Below are 15,000 nucleotides of genomic sequence, written 5' to 3'. Positions count from 1 at the left end.
CTTTGGTCCCTCCCCTTGTCAAATTTTCTAGATCAGCCCATTCATCCTCACATTTATCCACACACACACACAAACAAAAATTTAAAAAATTTTTTTTTATTTAGTCATGTTTATGAAAACAGAAAAATATTCCAAATTTTCAAGTGTATTGAAGATATGTTATTTAAAATAATAGAAACTTGAATTAATTAATGAAAAAATACGAAATTAGTTTGTATGAATATACATGGGATTTCCAATTTGGTATGCACCATGGACTCACATTACACATCTATGTTGTGTGGGTAGGTGTCCGTGCTAGATGTGCATGTAAAAAGATGCTCTCTCATACAGATAATATGCACACACACACACATATATATATATATATATATACATACATGTATATATATATATATTATTTATGTTTAAATATATGTAATAATACATACGCTGGTATGTTCATGCATTCGTAACGTATGTAGGTATGTAGTGGGTATTTGTTCATGCATGGTATGCACGGTATAATGGAACGCTGTCGGCTTTACAACTAATCTCTATAATCATACATAATCGCTATACATAATGTTTTGTCGGCCTGAGTTCCCACTCATGATTCATGCAGCATGCACACTCCTCCTCCCTTCGTTCGTTGGCTGGAGGGAGGCTGTTGATGATGTTAAAGATGAGCAACAAGCTAACATCTTCCACATTTGTTCTCCCCCCTCTCTTTCTCTCTCTTTCTGCTTGCCTGTCTGTTGATGATTTTATCTAATCTAACATTCATTCATGCATGTGTGTGTGTGTGTACGTTTTGTTCCAAGCATTCATATTCCACTCTTCCTTTCATGCACGCATGCCCTGTGGCTCAGATGATCAGATTCTGTTGTGGAACATTCTAAAGCATATCCGTTGTGTGGCTCTTGGTATGTCTTTGTGTTCAATATTGCATCAAATTAAATGTTCTGCAGGGAGTGAAGTTGTGTTTTACAATTTCAAGTTATGATTGTATGCACGTGTAGTTCAATGCTGAATGGTGCTGTGCGTTGATATCTCTTCTAGATTTGATCTTTTCAGTTTTTCACTCAACTCAACTCAGCCGCGATGATGCAAAATTCTGTACATCTGCACAAGTGCTTGTTTTGAATTTTTTAATACAGTTTGAACAGCTTGCAAACAAAACAAGGCCCTTAGTAATTTTATATACGTGTACACAGTTTTGCATCATGATCAGGATAAATTAAATCAAAAAAATCAAAAATCAAAGTGAGAGAGATCACGATGCATGTATTATCGTTCTGCCCCAACTGCATCTGAACAGAGCATCGTTCAAATACTCTTAAAAAACTCGCAACATGTATTTATCATAAAATTGGAGCTAACATATTTCTCCATCAAATACTCTGTTGCCTGCATGATTAATTATTCTCCGTTTGATGTTACATCCCGGATGTGCCGTGAGGAGCATTTGTCTTTTTATCTCGATCCTATCTTGATAATATGTCATTTGAATATTCATTCACTACTGCACTCACTAACATTGTCATTTGACGAATTTATTAAATATAACATCAAATTTTAAACATTGTATAAAATTTTTTATATACCAATTTAAAGATATTTAGTGTAAAAAAGCCATTTGCAAAATGTCATAAACATAATTTTTATCAATATTTCTTCAATTTTTAATAAAAAAAGATTTAGTCAAATCGGACAATCAATTTTTTATTTGAACATCTTTTTGGTTAATGATGTCATCATCTTATTTTCATAAATTTTTGATATAACTTTTCTGGTTCAGTGACAGTTAGGAAAGAATGAATTACTTGTTGAGCAAGTCTGGTAATAATTTGAAATTAAAAGTATTTTAATGCGTGCCCTCGAGTTAACAAACAACTAAACCTTTCTTTCAAGTTTTCTAATTTTTCACTCTTATATTTTCAGTTTTTTTGAGTCAGCGTTCCGACAGAACTATACAGTCATGTGCTGAACTTTTTCATATATGGGCAGAATTCAAACACTGCACGCTCGGCACGCTTTTTATTCTTATCTAACCAATAAAAATTAATGAATTTTTTCAATAGCGTTGATAGATAAGTCCAGGCTAGAATTTGGTTCATTTTCATCTATATTCAAAATTTTTGGCAGCAATTGTTAATTCACAGTCATAATTAATAAATGTTAGTCGAAAATAGGAGAATCTCTGACCCGATTAAACAGCTTTTTTGGTTTTTAGATCTTTTTTGGTCCAAGTTAATGAACAAAATAAGACTTGTTTGATAGAATTTGGTTTAGTTTGTGTGAACCTTTGGTGGTACGAGTGTCTAGTCCGATTAAACGGTGCTCCGATGATCTGACTATCTATAATTAATATATAAAATAATATTATATATGAAAATATATGATAATACATTCATTTGATTATTTATAGAGATTCGAGGAGTAATGATATGATTGCATTCGTGAACATGTTCACATTCACATGTGGTAATATAAACGCTTCATGCTTAAACGCTCATACTCAAGGGCTTTCAATCTTTCACGGTATTCTCTTCATTCATTCATTCATTCATTCATTCATTCATTCATTCATTCATTCATTCATTCATTCATTTTTTATTGATTCTCTAATTCATTCGTTTATTTATTTATTTTGTCATTCCTTCCTTGTTTCCGTTCTTCATTCATCCATTCATTCATTCACTCATAAATTTTATTAATTTATCAATTTAGGAGATCTTAAATTTGAATCATTTGTTCTTTTCTTTCTTTCTTTCACTCATTCCAATCGCTGATTCATTCATTTATTTAAACGTTCATTCACTCATTCATTTATTTTCTCTTGATTCGATACAGTTGTAAACATTTCAAGTGTCATATTGCTGCATACAAAGTTCATAACTACAACCAGTCAGTTCTGTTCATTATAATATGTACGGACTAAATAAATACAGGCAGGCATGGACCTGTGTGCATGTGCTGCTGCGCTTGTTTGAAGCCAACCACACACACCACACACATACATACACAACACACACACACACACACAACACTCACTCACACACAAATACACAACACACACACACAAACACACACTGAACATTCATACACCAACAAACACTGATATATTCGACCGCACTCAAAAATATTATAGGTATATATATGTATACATACATGAGACAAACATGAGTGAATAGCAGGAAAAGGAATGACACACACACGATGGACACTCACGTACCAACACATACACACAGACACACACACACACACACACACACACACACATACATACACACGCATGCCATAAAGAAGCAGTGTTGTTAACAATCACATGATATTAAATGGAAGCTAACGGCACGACCGGTACGGTTTGAAATGGAATATAGAAGATACGTCAACCAAAATCAACCAACCGACCTTCGCCTGCTACTTTGAGAAACTTCCAGCTGGTCACCCTCGCGAGCTCACTCACATGCAGTCGCAACGTGTGTCAAGAAATTAGATTACCATTACATCAAACAGTGTTTCGTTGAAATTATTTTAATCTTTTAAGCTCGTTTCACTGGTTTGTGATGTATGTGCAGTGTGCACTTGTGCAGTGTTGAATTAAAACGATGATGTAATTATTGAATTAAGCCACGTTTGTTTGTAAGACTGGGCTGGTTTATTCCATTGACAGCGAGGAAATATTGAAGTTGGGCACGAAGGTACTGTTCTTGAATGCTAATAAGCTGTTTACACAAGCACTGGAGTTCGTCAGATGTTCAGCTCTTGGATGTAGTTATACTGGATATTTAGATGTTTGGTAGCTGTTTACTATTTAGTTGTTTACATGTCTTAACAAATACAAAACTATAAAACAAAACGAACAAGTTGGTGTAGAATTATAAGATGGCACAACACGGACAAACACACATTTTTATTATATAAAATAATGTATGTTTAATATGTTACAAAAATTGTTTGTAAATACTTGACAAGAAGCAGTGTACATTTGCCCAAAGTTGTAAGTTAAGTACAGACAGACTATCGCTCATTATGATACCAGCTAACTAAAGTGTACGCATTTTTAATAACCAGTGTGTGAAAAGTCACGTGTAGCATGTTAATCAGTGAAGTGCCTGAGCTGCGGTGCTTGAATTTTTATCGTTTGTTTTGAGTTGTGTTAGCTGATGCTTCTTTCATGCACACACACACACACACACAAATTCATGCACACATACACTCGTTCATGCACATGCACACTTAATCATGCGTATACAAATACACAGAGTGCATGCAGAACGTACAGAAGAGAACGTATATAGTACGAGTACATGCACACGAGTGTATATGAATGAGTGAATGCATGCGCTTCATTGAGTTATAGATGCGTTGTAACAGGATGAACCTCTGTAATACTTTTTGGTGGTTACACTTAGCTTCTCTTCTTGTTCGTAGTCATTCATTTGAAGTTCTTTTTTTTAAATTTTTTTAGTTGAAATTATTCAAAAAACTTCAATGAGGTTAATTAAATGATTAACAAGTCGCATTCTTGTAATATTAATAAACGATGACATAACGTATAATAATTATAATGAAAAAGTTATTTTTATCATCATAGTGATAGATTTGATAGCAAATCATTGAAAAATTGAAAATAATTAACCTACTTTTCCAGATAAATTAATTATTAAAATTAAATTTACGTTCTTTTCAGCGATAAATTAATTTGTCAGTTTACTCATGAACTATTGAACGTTGAAACTGATTGGATTTTTGGATAAGACGTTTAGAATTTGTACAGGCAATAAACAAAAGCAAACAAAGCAACAAACGAACGATTTTGACATGGATGGTTCGCTAGTTTTGGAAGCATTAGGACTTCAGCCAGTTCCTCCAAACAACGCAAACGAAATCTCCACCTTAAAAATTGTTGAAGAACAAATGGAAGTAGAAGAGTCATCTGCTTCCAGGGTTCTTATTTCCACGGATGCATCGAGCACGGATACTACATCTACCACTGATAATAATGATGTAATTATCACACCTGCAGCTACCATCACTGTTGGTACTACCACTTATACAACTACCACCATTCCAACTACTGTTTCTAATACTACTACTACAACTACTTCTCCTATAAATAACAACAAAATTGTGATCATTGTAAATAATGGTAGCACAGCAAACCATACAGAAATAGACAAGAATAATATAAGTTTAGTTCAGTTGAATAACATTACAGAGCAAAGGACAAAAGGTTTTTTCCTTTTTAACATGGAAAAATAAAATTTTGATACACAAGTCCACTCCACTTCATTTCTATATGTTGAAATAATAATTGAACAACAAACAGCAGAAATGATGCCTGGCTCAAAGAATGTCAACCAGTATGGAAGGAAGTTCACGAATGGAAGACCACTACCTGATGATCTAAGGGTGCAAATTCTGAACATGGCTCTTCATGGAGTGAGACCATGTGAGATCAGCAGGCAGCTGCAGGTTTCTCATGGATGTGTCAGCAAAATTTTGAACAGGTTGGCATCATCATCATCATTCAAAAATTTATACAACAATAATGCAAAATAGCACTGTTTGCAATTGCTAACGAAATTTTATTGTTTATTTATATTAATAACTTAACAACTCAACCTTTTCAATATTGCTAAAAAAAATGTGTCACTGTCTATTGATAAAACAATAATAATCTCTGGTCATAATTTGAACCAAATTTAAAAATTTGAATATTTGTTAATTTGTCATGAAATCATACTATGAAAAAATGGCATTAAAAATACAAGATACAGAAAAACAGGGTCAATAAACCCTGGCAAAATTGGTGGCAGTAAGCCAAAAGTGACCACTCCAGATGTTGTGAACAGAGTGAGAGAGTGCAAGGCACAAAATACACAAATGTTTGCCTGGGAAATAAGACAGTGGTAAAACATTTTATTTGATATTTTTGTAAAAAATTTTAGTTTACTACAGACAAAAATTTCTATTGGTTTTAAAATTTTTTTGATTGTTAAATTTCATTCTAATTTGTCATTAGATAACACTAATTTAAAAAAATTACAAATTCAGTCTTGTTCAGGATGGAATATGCAGTGAGAAAAACATTCCCAGCATCAGCTCCATCAACAGGATAATCAGAGATAAGGCTGGGCAACAAAGAACAGGTTTCGAAAGATTTATTAACTCAGATGGACAAGAAGAGGTAGCATTTGTTTTTTTCTTCAAAATGTCAAGTCAATAAGCATTTTTAAACACTTGAATAAATGAGTATTGCTATTATAGACTGAAACACCTACGACTTCCTATTCAACATTTGAGCTCATTTTTGGAATTTTCAGAATTATTGATTGTCAACATAATGTTACTACTTTTTAATGGTACAATTTGGGCTATATGGCAGTAGTCCTTGCATGCTTTGCTACTTACTTGCCGCAACAATCCGTCGCTTATAAATTTTTTATATATTCTAAAGAGTTTTTAAACCATATTTCATAAATTTTTACGAGCTTGAACGGGTTCATGTTTTATATTGTGGAATTTTGTTCACTTGTGTTGAATCTGTTTGACAATGACACTGAACAAAAATTTGTTTAATGCAATCTATAATGAACTTGTTATTCTAACAAATTTTTATAAAAAACAATGAGTTGCAATAAAAGCGTTGAATTACACACAGATAATTAATTATGGAGACTGTTCGGATGAATATGATTCCGACAGAAGCAAGGACTCAACATCAACAACACCTGCTATCGCTGCTACAGACAACATTCTAACGACGGGTACCTCGTTTGAATCAGTTCTGAAGCCTCAGCGAAAGAGAAGATTCAAACCCAACGACGCACACGCAACAAAAACCACCGACGACACAAGTACTGGCCACAATAACAGTTTGTCTGTCTATCCGACGAGCCACATGTTACAGAGCACGTTCCAGTTATCCAATCGATTGAATGCAGTGAACTGTGCCAGTGATACAAGTGATTCAAAGAGTGCCTCTAATTTCTCACAAATTGCTTTGACTAATGTTCCTGTTGAAGAACATCAATCAGATCCCAAATCTCTTGCAACTGAGCACTACGTCGCCGAAGAACACGCACTTGATTTTTCAACTACCAAAAAAGAAATCTTCAATCATTCATTCCAAGATGATGTTACTAACGATGTTATTGATTTGTCTATTAAATCAAAAAATTGTTGTACCAAAAAAGAGTTTCTGTTACATGCATCACCAGTTGGTGATAACGGTGAAAACTCTTTCTCCGCTTCATCTTCTCCGCTAAATTTATCATCTTCCAATAAAACTCTTGACGTTAATGCATCTGACGATAATAAAGGAACAGATGCTTCACAAAAACTCATCCATGAAAACAAAAAGCGCAAAGTTCAGATTCTTCTGTTGAATGGCAAAGAATATGAAATTGTGCCTTTAGGCGACGAGAGGTGGATTTCCAAGAATGAATATGAATTGCTGCGAGGATTGAACCAATCGGCGACTTCGGATGACGCGCACACTTCGACGCAACATCAACATGCATCACAGATGCACGATGCTCCTGACGTTCGTTTAACGCAAACGTCCGATGAAGTTTCAAGCACAATTCAAATTTCCGTTTCTCAGAAGCATCCAAACGATACTAACCCTTCATCTAATGGCTTCAACAGTTTTGATGAGGATTCTTCTTCCACCATTGACAATTCTTCAAATATCGCCACAAACGAAGTCTTCTAACTTTAAATGCCAGTCGAATTTGAAATCACAATTATTTTGGTATTCATATATTGTATATAAATGTTTCTATGTTTCTTCAACTTTTTTTGTAATTTTCATTCAATTCGAATTCGAAAATAATTTCAGTTAAATATAAATGAGAAGATTGTTACTACATTTTTAAATTTATGTGATGACTTTCAATTTCAATAGAATTATAAAAATTTCCTATTTGCTTATTGAGTGTAGGAAGAAATATTTTGTTGTGATTATCTTTTTTTTCCAAATTTTATTACAGTATTAATTGTTCACAGGATCAGCGTTCATTTAATTTCATTTGGTTGAAGCTTTTTACAATAATTTTCAATTAACACTGATGTCATAGACAGTTTTCTATTTTTAAAACATTCTTGTTATTGATTGTTATGAAATAATATATAAAACCTTGTTAGTATTTTTTATCGTATTATTTATGCCACCAAAATTTTCAACGGGGAGTTTGGCATTTTGTTGTCGGCGAAATATATGTAAGTCAGATAGATTCCAGCCGATTTTGGAGTGAATGACACTTTGAATGATCTCGGCTGCAGTCTCTTTATGTCGTAGGATACTTCTCGTTTCTTGTCGTCAATCACAACCATGGAAAAATCCCCTTTTATGAGAGAAATACATGAAATTCGTTAATTACTTTCAAGACACTAATAAATAATGTTTTAATTTATAATTATGAAAGTTTATTACCTCTATCTGTTTTAGTTGCATCAACAGTGAACTCAGCAACTTGTCCAACTTTCGACTCACCAGAAATAGCTGGACCACTTATAGTCACTTGGTTTGGGTCGTGCACGTATATCTTATGAAATCAGTAAAGATAGTTTTAGTGGGTTTGTTGAAAAAAGATTTTGCTTCAAACATATGTGTATATTTAACAACAAATGTATCGAGTTTGTTACCATCAGACTTATGAAATAAAAAGTAAATACAAATAAAATAAATAGTATTTCAAATAACTGCAGGAATTAGGTAAAAACTCCAAACATATCACAAGACCAGCTTTATGACAAAATCTCTAAACGGCCGCTAATATTTAGCGGTCCAAACAAATTATAATAGTCACCTATTTAAAGTGCACACTACGCAATATATCCAAGCTGTTAAAATTGTAGAATGAATTGAAATTATTAATCCGGGATAAATTTTATGCGTGTGATTGCATTTTATTAAATGTACGTGTTATGTTGTGCTGTTCGTTCACATATGCTCAACAATTTACTAATTTCTTACTTGCTTGGTTTTATAAAAATTCTTAAAATAAAGGCTGTGGTTATAATAGATAAATACTGAATAAACAAAATGACTTGAATGAAATCCCTGACTTCGAACGGGAATGAAGGGATGACGACATCTCCAAAAGTCACAATGGCAATGTGTTTTTCTTTCTTACTGCATTTGAACTTAGCTATCGTAGTTCCATTTTTGTTATCTGTAACTGAGACGTCGATGGGCTTCTGTTTGTAATCGTACACAACGACTTTGACGCTACCCATACCAGCTGCTTTTGTGTCTATCAAGTATTCCAGTTCTTCTCCAAGGAACACATTATTTCTGAATCCCGGTCCAGATACTGTAGCCTGTATTTAAATATTACGATGAGGTTGTTATTAATTTTAAATTCTAAAGCCATCAAAAGTCAACTGAATGTAAACTAAACTTTGCGGCAGGTAGGTCATTAAATTGATTTGTTGCTGTTTAAATATAATATGGTTTTCTTGAATGTAACATTCACGGGCAGTTATTGGGCTTATTTTACAATTAGCACGTGAGTAGGTAACTGAGAAAAGTAAGTAAAAAAAGAAATTATAAAAAGGCTGGGTTATAAAAAAATTTGTATCCTAAAAATGTTAAATTGGAAAAATGAGATCGGGTAAAAATGACCGCAGGCAAGATATTTAGGTATTTGTATTTAGTTTATAAAAAAAACCCAAAATAGTAAAGTTAAATATATGAATAGGAAGTGCCGTTATTAAATAATTCTTTATTTTGTTTTCAACTTAAATCATATCTTGTTTAATCAAACATTATCAAACTTGTTTTGGTTCGAAATGTTCTGGTTTTGGTCTGACATTAACCACGAATGGCGAATTGGGAAGATGTTCTGAGTCGAGTGTGGTAAAGTGAATAGTGTATTCGCCTGGTGCAACTGGTTCGAATGACGTCATCGCAGTTCCGTCGTGTTCCTGGTAGACTCCTATCCAGCATTCAACGGGGCCGCAGACCGTATAACCTGTCAGTGGTCAACAACTTTTTTATATTTTTGTTCCTTAGTGCGTTTGCATTAATTTTTGTACTATTAAAAATATTTATTTAAAAAAAATATATACTAACGTATTTCAGTTTTTTTTCCAAAATTTTCAATAACAAATGCAGATGTGCATCCCGCTACACCTGTTTCCAAACCGGGTCCAAAAATTGCAACGTCTGAACTAGTCTTCGGGCCGACCTCAATATTGAACGGACTTCCGAACACATGCTCGTTTCCATAGATGATTGTCAGAATATATTTGCCGGCTACTTTTATTTCGTAAGTCACTTCGTATGTTGTTGGGTTGATCTGATTTGTAAAAAAGTTAGAGTAGGCACGTTCTGATATTTTTGATTACAAATAATTTATCTACATCGAAAGTTATAAATGCAAGAAGAAATGACAATATTATTTTTTTACATGAATGAAAATAAAAATTTGTATCAATTGTTGTTAAGCAGTAAGTCTGCTTTTTGGAAATCATATATTTCATTCATATTACTAAATCACTCATAAATGTGAACAAATGAAAACGGTTGGAGGTTGAAGATGGAAACGTTTAAGCTCCGAGTACCTGACGAACAGTCGTATCTTCCTGCTTACCTCCTCCAACGATCAAATGAGTTTTCAACTCCTTGCCAGGGCTGGCATTGATGTGAACAGTCAAAACTCCGAAATCACCGACACGCAAACCTTTTGCTTGCACTCCTCGTCCAGTCACGTACCCTATATTTGTTCATTTTGTTTATCATATCTTAATAATACTTTTTTTTCTTTTTTTTTGGTTTATTGATTCCTACGCAAACAACATTAAGATTTGACAGGACGTAACCGCTCGATTCGTCAAGATACAGAAGAAATTATGTTACCATGAAACATATGAAACATTTTACTTTCAAACATGAATTTAAATTTGTTACACAGTAAATATGATATTAATTATTTTTTAACTGAAATCTATGCTAGTTTTTTTTCTATAAAATAAAAAAGTTACCGATTTTGTGAGACTGAATTTGAGTGGCGATTGATGATGAAACCTGAACTATTGAATTTTGACTTGTCGTAGTAGAAGAAACAACTGAAGTAGATGAACTACTGGCAGTTACTTTCAACTTCACTTTTGGGAACTGTGATAGATAGGTGACCACACTCATCTCATCTACATTCGGATTTGTAAGTTCTACGGCTTTAATGAGCTTTAAAAACAAAAAAACCCTGCTATAAATATGAAGAATGTTCAAAAACGTTCAAAAAGCTAAATTAAACCTGGACAATATTAAGTTCTTTCTCAGCTATCGTCAAAGCTTTTGTCGCATTTTTAAGTGCATCGGTTTTGACCCACATTGTCCATTCCGTCAGCAGTCCTTATATGCATAAATTGATTGCACTCGTTGAAATGTGTTCATTATATCGATATCAAACTTGTTACAATTCAAAACATGGCGTTTAAGAGACCTGGTGATATAGCGTCTACGAGAGCCCCGAGTGCAATCCCACTGTTCCAATCTGTCGTAAAGTTTGTTATTTTCACTTTGGATCTTTCATTAATCCAAATCATCAGTCGGTTATTTGGAGAATCACTTTTTGTTGGTTTCGTTTTTTCTCCACTCCATACCACGGTTTGAAAGGAGTAATGTAGTATCAAGGTCCAGATCAGTCCGAGAATCAATGGAAGTTTGCTGTCGACGATTGCCGCGCTATCTTCGAAAAAATGTAAACGAAGCAATTAGAAAACAAAATGTTGAAGTCAAATTTTGTGTAAACCTATATTAACAAGTTTTATCTTTTCTTCTTTTTGAAGGAAGGTGAGCACGGTAGTAACATTTTCAAGCTTGTGTATTCTCATCTTAGGCGAAGTGACATACTTATTAAACTTTTTTCCACTGAGAACTTCCACCAGACTAATTAAAAGAAGACCATCAGAAAAATCATTTTCTAAACTGTTAACAGACTTCTGAACCGACGATAATTTGTCGTTGATCCATCTCTTGAAAGTGTTCTGTTGAATTTTCAGCCTCTGGTTGTCGGCGGTGTCGCTTAGGGAGACGCGAGACATTTTTGTGGTTAGGACGGCAACATCGACGAGAAGACAGATTTTAACACCAGAATTAAAAAAGCAAATAAAACTAAAACTGTTTTTGATGTTCACTGTACGGCATAAATTTTTTTAACATTTTTTAATAAAAAATAAACAGATAAACGTTGTTTATTGTTTTTTTCCTTTATTTATTTTCATTGGTTTAACGTGATGACATCATAAAAATTTTTAATAATATATAAAAAATGAAAATTATTTAGGCAAAATACATGGATATATATATATATATATATATATATATATATATATATATATATATATATATATATATAGTTAAATAAGAAAATAAACGAAGCATTAAAAAAATACTTGAGACAATTCACGAGATAATTTAAATTATTCAGACAAAACTTTATTAAATATTAAAAAGTCTGAGCGTTGTTACTGAGACGAAAATTCATATTCAAGATTCAACTGATGATTTCTGAAATAATAAGAGCTGCATTTTTCAATATTAAAACTTTTTTATTCTCAAGGAAAGCGGCAAATAAATAAATTCTTAGTTAAATTAAAATTGAAAACCTCAAGTAATCCTCTGAAAAATAAATGAAAGCACTAATGTTCATACCTACACACACGCACACAAACTTTTTTTTAAATACTCAAAATGGTCTACAATTTTTAATAATAATAAAAACCTCGTTCCAAATTATGTACATACAGAACATCCCCGAAAGGCCGTAACTGCATAAAAAGAATGCAAGGTTGGTACTGAGCGAGTATTTAAAACTTTCTTCTGATAGTGAGGCAGCTGATGAGACTCATGTTCCTTCAACTGATATTAAACTGATGTTACGTTCTGCGATTGTTTCTGTTAAAAAATTAATTTAATAAGGTTATAAGATATCGGTCATTTATTATAACGCGTTTTTATTGAAAATAACTTGTTAATAAACAATTAGAGTTCCCGTAAGTTCTGCACGTTATATATTATTGTAAAGTGTAAGGTGAATGTAGCACATGAATGCAGCTGTGGTTATCAATTTTTCTTTCTCTAAGATTACTTTACCAGATTTAGCTTTTATGCATCCAAAACCGGTATAAGCCCTTTTTCCACTGATTTTTTTGACGTTTTTATACATTTCATCTGTTATTGATCTTTTCAATGATTTTTGATTGTTTTTTCCAGTTTTTTGTATCTTTTAAGATTGCAGCCTTCTACTTTTTTTCGTTCACTCATCAGAGATACGATGTCATCCGTTATCCATTTCTGACCTCTCTTTGGTCTTTCACGGATATAAATCCCCTTGCAGATGCTGTGAGGGCATCTCTAAATATTTCCTATTTAAATTTTTTTACGTCTTCCGTCAATAGCTGAAAACGATTTCGTATTTCAACGTTATACTTGACCTTGATCATATTATTTTGTGGCAGACTGACAGAATTCAAACGTTTTGAACCACTTCATTTTTGATTTCCTTTAATTTTGATTCTTACTTTTTCTTTTCTTTATGCCTTCTACCATAGGTTAATAAGGTTTTTTCGCAAAATATTTTTTGTCAAGACTTGTTAAATAATAATTTACTAAAATTGAAAGAGGAATAATTATTATAACTAAAATATAAAACAGAACATTTTTAGTTGGCAGACAAATGTAAAAACAGAATAACAGCAACAAATTAGTTGCTAGTGGGCTAGTGTTAACTTACTAAAAAAAAACAAATAGAAAAATAATCTCACCTGAAACATCTCATCTAGATCAACCAGAATCAACGTGAAAAACGGTCGTTCCTCGATGTACAAACACTTGTACACCAATGAGTTCAATCCGTCCGTTTCAAATCGGGAAGTGCTCTTTTTCAGAAGATCAAATCTACATTAATTAATTACAAAATAAATTTATTAGAAATCTTCTGTATATAAATTAAAATCGAAATTATATGAAAAAAATATTGTCTTACTCAAATACAAATTATTCAATCTTATTTATCATGATATAACCAAAGAGAATGGACATGATGATACACTTTTGACTGGATGATATAGAGTAATATAGAGTATATTTTTTGCTTTATACGTGCTGGTTGTATTTTTGATTTGCTCTGTGGTTTCTTAAGTTTTGTTGTTTGTAGTTAATAGTTTTGACTCAATTTAGTTTTATTTGATAGGGATAATTTACATTTGTAGGGTGATATAATTTTTTTTTGTCGAAAATTTAATTGTAGCAATTTTTGATTTATTTAACTCTATTTTCGTTAAATTTAAAATTAATTTGTGTTTAAATTGGCGAAGTGGAAAGTTCTAAGCTTGTAATTGTTGTAGGATTGTTTGTACTGTACACGCGTTATAGCTTGGCAAACTTGTGTTGTTGTGTTGTGTCTTTTTTTTATCGTGTCGATTTTATAGACTATATAAACTCAAGAATTGTTTGAGTAGATACTGTTTACTGATCTAAAATTTTGTCAATTTATATCACACGTTTACACAACTTGTCGGCTTGGATAACGCGTTTACTAAAACTTCAATTAAACTTTCGATCTGGTGATGATGGCTGGTAAAGGAAGATCTACGAAAAATTCTAATAGCGATGCTCTACGATGTGAAAAGGAATCAACAGATGTTCAGTGTGTTTGTTGTGGGATTTCGTTTGCTGTCGGCATGACTGAGGAATCGTTAGAACTATTGAAGGCATGTGATAACGTCAAATTTGTGTGTGATGAGTGCTTGAAGTCACCATCAATAAAGGATCAGATCATCAAAACAGTTGAGAGTGGAAAAGCTGAGATATGTGACAAGATAAACAGCTTAAGTAAAGAGATTAGATCAGAAATCGATGCAATCAAGGTAAAATTGGAAGCAAATGAAGGCAAAATGTCTGGATTGGATGTCCCTGGATCAAAGCTCTGTGATGAGATTTCGAACTTTAGAAATGAAATGACCAGATCATTTGCTAGCGTGGTCAGTTCTGAGGTT

General features: G+C 32.8%; 3 protein-coding genes across 3 annotated transcripts in view; 1 reads left to right on the top strand and 2 right to left on the bottom strand.

Annotated features, from left to right (window-relative positions):
* Positions 1–5,325: 5,325 nt before the first annotated feature.
* Positions 5,326–6,217, top strand: HELRODRAFT_72974 (hypothetical protein; the record flags this gene model as incomplete). Its single annotated transcript, XM_009013659.1, has 3 exons — positions 5,326–5,498; positions 5,763–5,900; positions 6,046–6,217. 3 exons carry the CDS (start codon positions 5,326–5,328, stop codon positions 6,215–6,217), a joined length of 483 nt encoding a protein of 160 aa, XP_009011907.1.
* Positions 6,218–8,157: 1,940 nt separating this feature from the next.
* HELRODRAFT_167944 (hypothetical protein) lies at positions 8,158–12,045 on the bottom strand (the record flags this gene model as incomplete). The annotated part of the gene is made up of 10 exons (XM_009013658.1): positions 8,158–8,339; positions 8,429–8,540; positions 9,064–9,318; positions 9,775–9,971; positions 10,073–10,298; positions 10,564–10,715; positions 11,047–11,185; positions 11,256–11,353; positions 11,445–11,690; positions 11,754–12,045. 10 exons carry the CDS (start codon positions 12,043–12,045, stop codon positions 8,158–8,160), a joined length of 1,899 nt encoding a protein of 632 aa, XP_009011906.1.
* A 1,668-nt stretch (positions 12,046–13,713) lies between these two features.
* Positions 13,714–15,000, bottom strand: part of HELRODRAFT_72896 (hypothetical protein) — a gene marked incomplete at both ends in the record, with an annotated part of 7,780 nt that continues 6,493 nt past the window's right edge. Inside the window, one exon of the mRNA XM_009013657.1 lies at positions 13,714–13,900. Coding sequence (XP_009011905.1) covers positions 13,714–13,900 — 187 coding nt within the window. The remainder of the gene's footprint in view (positions 13,901–15,000) is intronic.

This window comes from Helobdella robusta (assembly GCF_000326865.2).
Source record: "Helobdella robusta unplaced genomic scaffold HELROscaffold_12, whole genome shotgun sequence".
NCBI classification, from domain to species: Eukaryota; Metazoa; Annelida; class Clitellata; order Rhynchobdellida; family Glossiphoniidae; genus Helobdella; species Helobdella robusta.
The sequence above is the reverse complement of the archived record's forward strand: the minus strand, read 5'-3'. Positions and strand labels throughout refer to the sequence as shown.